Here is a 3,377-nt window from a genome sequence, read left to right as displayed (position 1 = left end):
TGGGCACTTGACGACAGAGACAAACACTAGAAGTAACTTTCGTCGTAGTCATTTTTTTCTTACTTGCCCATGGTCCCTTAATAGTGGAATTCGATACTTAACTATAAAGACTAATTTTCGTCCTCATCGTTAATTAATCTTGCAAATATGCGGTACTAAAAAACAAACAAAAAATATTGCAAATGCTATTTTTTTTATCGGCCCATGTGGTATCCACATAATTCCTTGATGAAGGATATAGACACTTGATGATAAAGATAAATAAGTGAAGTAACTTTTATTTTCGGTCATTAATTAATCATGCATACCTGTCATACCAAAAAGAAAAACAAAAAAAGAAAAACAAACAAAAAACAGAGGAATCTTGTATATACCATTCAGCTTTTTAATTTGTTCCTACTCGTCCACTTGATATCCGCATGATTCCAAGTCATCCTGGATTTTGCTTCCAAAAGTACAAAAACAATTTGTTGATGATAGCTAATTGTGATAAAAATTGAAACCCTGTGGATGCACACTGTTATAAAAACTTGTGATATATCAAATTGTTGAAATATATAGCCACACCACTTCGATTACATTTTCATTACCAAATATTCCCATCCCTTCTCATGATCATGCAGCAGCAAATCCCCCTTCTCCTGGCCTTCCTTCTCTTTGTCCTCGCTGTATTGAGATTACGGAAGAAATCAAAAGGCCATGACTCAAGTTGTAAACCACCTCCAGGACCACGGGGATTACCCATCATCGGAAACATTCATCAGCTAGCTGCCTCTGTAACTGTACCCCATCGTCTCTGTGCACACTGGGCGAAGAAATACGGACCAATCATGCAACTTAAGATTGGAGAAGTTAATACTGTTATTATTTCTTCACCAGAAGTAGCAAAAGATGTGTTCAACGATATCAATTTTGCTGAAAGACCTGACCTCCTAGTTTCACAAATCATGCTTTATAATGGCCAGGGCCTTACGTTTGCACAATATGGAGACCATTGGAGACAAATGCGAAAAATTTGCGTATTGGAGCTATTTAGCGCAAAACGTGTACGCTCATTCAAATCAGTAAGGGAAGAAGAGGTATCGAACTTAATCAGATCCATCCGTTCGAAAGCAGGTTCACCAATTGACATTAGGAAAATGCTTTTGGATTTGTCAAATGTCATCACTTCAAGATCAAGCATTGGTACGAAATACAAAAACCAAGCTGCACTGTTACACGTTGTTGAACAAGTGACAAGGGCAGTAGCAGGTATAAATGTTGTAGATATATTCCCTTCCTCTAGATTGTTACGCATGATCAGTCAGTTTAGGTCTAGTCTCCGAACGTTGCAAGAAGAAGCAGATCAGATGCTTCAAGACATTATAAATGAACGTAGAGCCCAGAGGGTAGAGAAGAAGACAGGTGAAAATGAAGAGGAGGATAATATTCTGGATGTGCTTCTGAATCTCCAAGATGATAGAAGCTTTGAAATTTCAACAGATAGCATCAAATCAATTATCCTGGTTAGTAAACATATGCATGCTTCACTTTTCATATATATAATAATATCTACACGCACGTCTAAAGTTGCACAAATCAATCTCTGTACATATCGTGATTCAATCTACAGATTGTCTAACGTAAGGTATACAGGCCAGGCATCAGTTTTTCAATTTATGTCTGTATATAGGTGCTAGCATCAAATCTATCCCCTTTGTTAATACTAATCAAATTTCACATACAAGAAGGTCAAATAATATGAACCTTACTCAGTACGTAGTCTTCTTAATTTCAGGAGATCTATACTGGTGGGAGTGAAACATCAACAACGGTTTTGGAATGGATAATTTCAGAATTGATGAAAAACCCAAGTGTAATGGAAAAGGCACAAAAGGAAGTGAGGCAGGTCTTCAACAGCTTTGAGAACGTTGATGAAACAATTGTTGACAATTTAAATTTCATGAAGCTGGTTATCAAAGAATCTTTGAGATTACATCCTCCCGGAGCTTTCATTCCCAGAGCATGCAGTAAGACTTGTCAAGTTAATGGATATACCATAGAAGCTAAGACTAAAGTAATGGTTAATGCATGGGCTATTGGAAGGGATCCTAAATACTGGACTGAACCTGAGAAATTCTATCCTGAGAGATTCCTACATAGTTCCGTTGATTATAAAGGTGCCAACTTTGAACTCGTCCCATTTGGTGCTGGAAGGAGAATGTGCCCAGGAATGCTGTTTGGTATGGCCACCGTCGAGTTTACTCTTGCGCAGCTGTTATACCATTTTGATTGGAAACTTGCAAATGGAGCAACGCCGGAAGCTTTTGACATGCAAGAGATTTTCGCTTCCACAATGAGAAGAAAACATGATCTTATAGTAGTCCCCATCCCGCGCCGTCCTTAATTTCTCCGTGGAATCAATTGTCCATGTGTTATTCCACTAGGAATTATGAATATCTTATTGTCTTTAAATAAAACGCACCTTTTCTTTATGTAGCTTTTAATTTAAAAGCGTAATGTTCTTGTGACAGCATATAGTTTTTAATAAATATATCTTATAAAAAGATGTGTTTTTAATTATTATAATAAGATTTTGAAATCATAAAAAATATATCATATTACATTCAACATGTGACACCTGTGTCCCATATGGTATTAGAATGCATATGGTATTAAAATACTATTTTTATATTTTTTTAGGCAGGTGAATGTCACAGGCACTATTTACGCCAGCATTGGTATCACAAAATGTTAGAATCACAACCACTTTGTTTATTGGCACAGCCTCCACCTCTTTTTTTAAGCAAATGAAAGAAACACCGTTCCATAATCTCTTATTTAAGAGAAAAGCAAAGTATTACTTAACCTAATTAAATGCATCGGTATGTCTAAACCTTTTTTTTTATTATTATTATTTAATCAATACCACCATTTTAACAAAAAAAGTCAAAACTAAGCTAAAACGTACACTCTCGGATTTAGTCAAAATGTTTGACTTTTTAGTCAGCATATGACTTAACTTTGATCTTGTTAATAAAATATAGGATAAAAATTTATGCAGTCTGCCTCAGAATAATTCATTGTGTCTTACATGTAGTTCAAGGGGACAAAATTTTTCTAGGAGAAAATTCACTTATATGCCATTTTTCTCCTTTTTTTTTTATTTATAAGAAAATTATAAAGTTGAAAGGCTACAAAATAAAGAATATAAAGACCAAACACAAAGAACAAACGTGATATTAAAATTTCAAATTCATGTATATGAACTAAAGTTGAAAAATTCAACGAATCAAATTAAAAAATCTTTTTATTTTTAAGAGAATCATTGTATAAAAAATTACTAAATATATAAATTAATTTTAAATGGTATGAGGATGAAAAAATTTAACGTCAGT

At 34.5% G+C, this 3,377-nt stretch overlaps 1 protein-coding gene across 1 annotated transcript; it reads left to right on the top strand.

Annotated features, from left to right (window-relative positions):
* Positions 1 to 537: 537 nt before the first annotated feature.
* Positions 538 to 2,513, top strand: LOC118056996 (cytochrome P450 726A27). The gene is made up of 2 exons (XM_035069449.2): positions 538 to 1,505; positions 1,778 to 2,513. The coding sequence occupies exons 1-2, from the start codon at positions 612 to 614 to the stop codon at positions 2,384 to 2,386; spliced, it is 1,503 nt and encodes a 500-aa protein (XP_034925340.1). The 5' UTR covers positions 538 to 611; the 3' UTR covers positions 2,387 to 2,513.
* The last annotated feature ends 864 nt before the right edge of the window (positions 2,514 to 3,377 follow it).

Source organism: Populus alba, chromosome 8 (genome assembly GCF_005239225.2).
Source record: "Populus alba chromosome 8, ASM523922v2, whole genome shotgun sequence".
Lineage (NCBI taxonomy): Eukaryota > Viridiplantae > Streptophyta > Magnoliopsida > Malpighiales > Salicaceae > Populus > Populus alba.
This window is presented reverse-complemented; position numbering and strand designations above follow the sequence as displayed.

Coding starts and splice junctions, on each gene's coding strand:
- LOC118056996 (XM_035069449.2), top strand. CDS start 612: ATGATCATGCAGCAGCAAATCCCCCTTCTCCTGGCCTTCCTTCTCTTT. Junction 1,506..1,777: donor GCATCAAATCAATTATCCTG/GTTAGTAAACAT, acceptor TCTTAATTTCAG/GAGATCTATACTGGTGGGAG.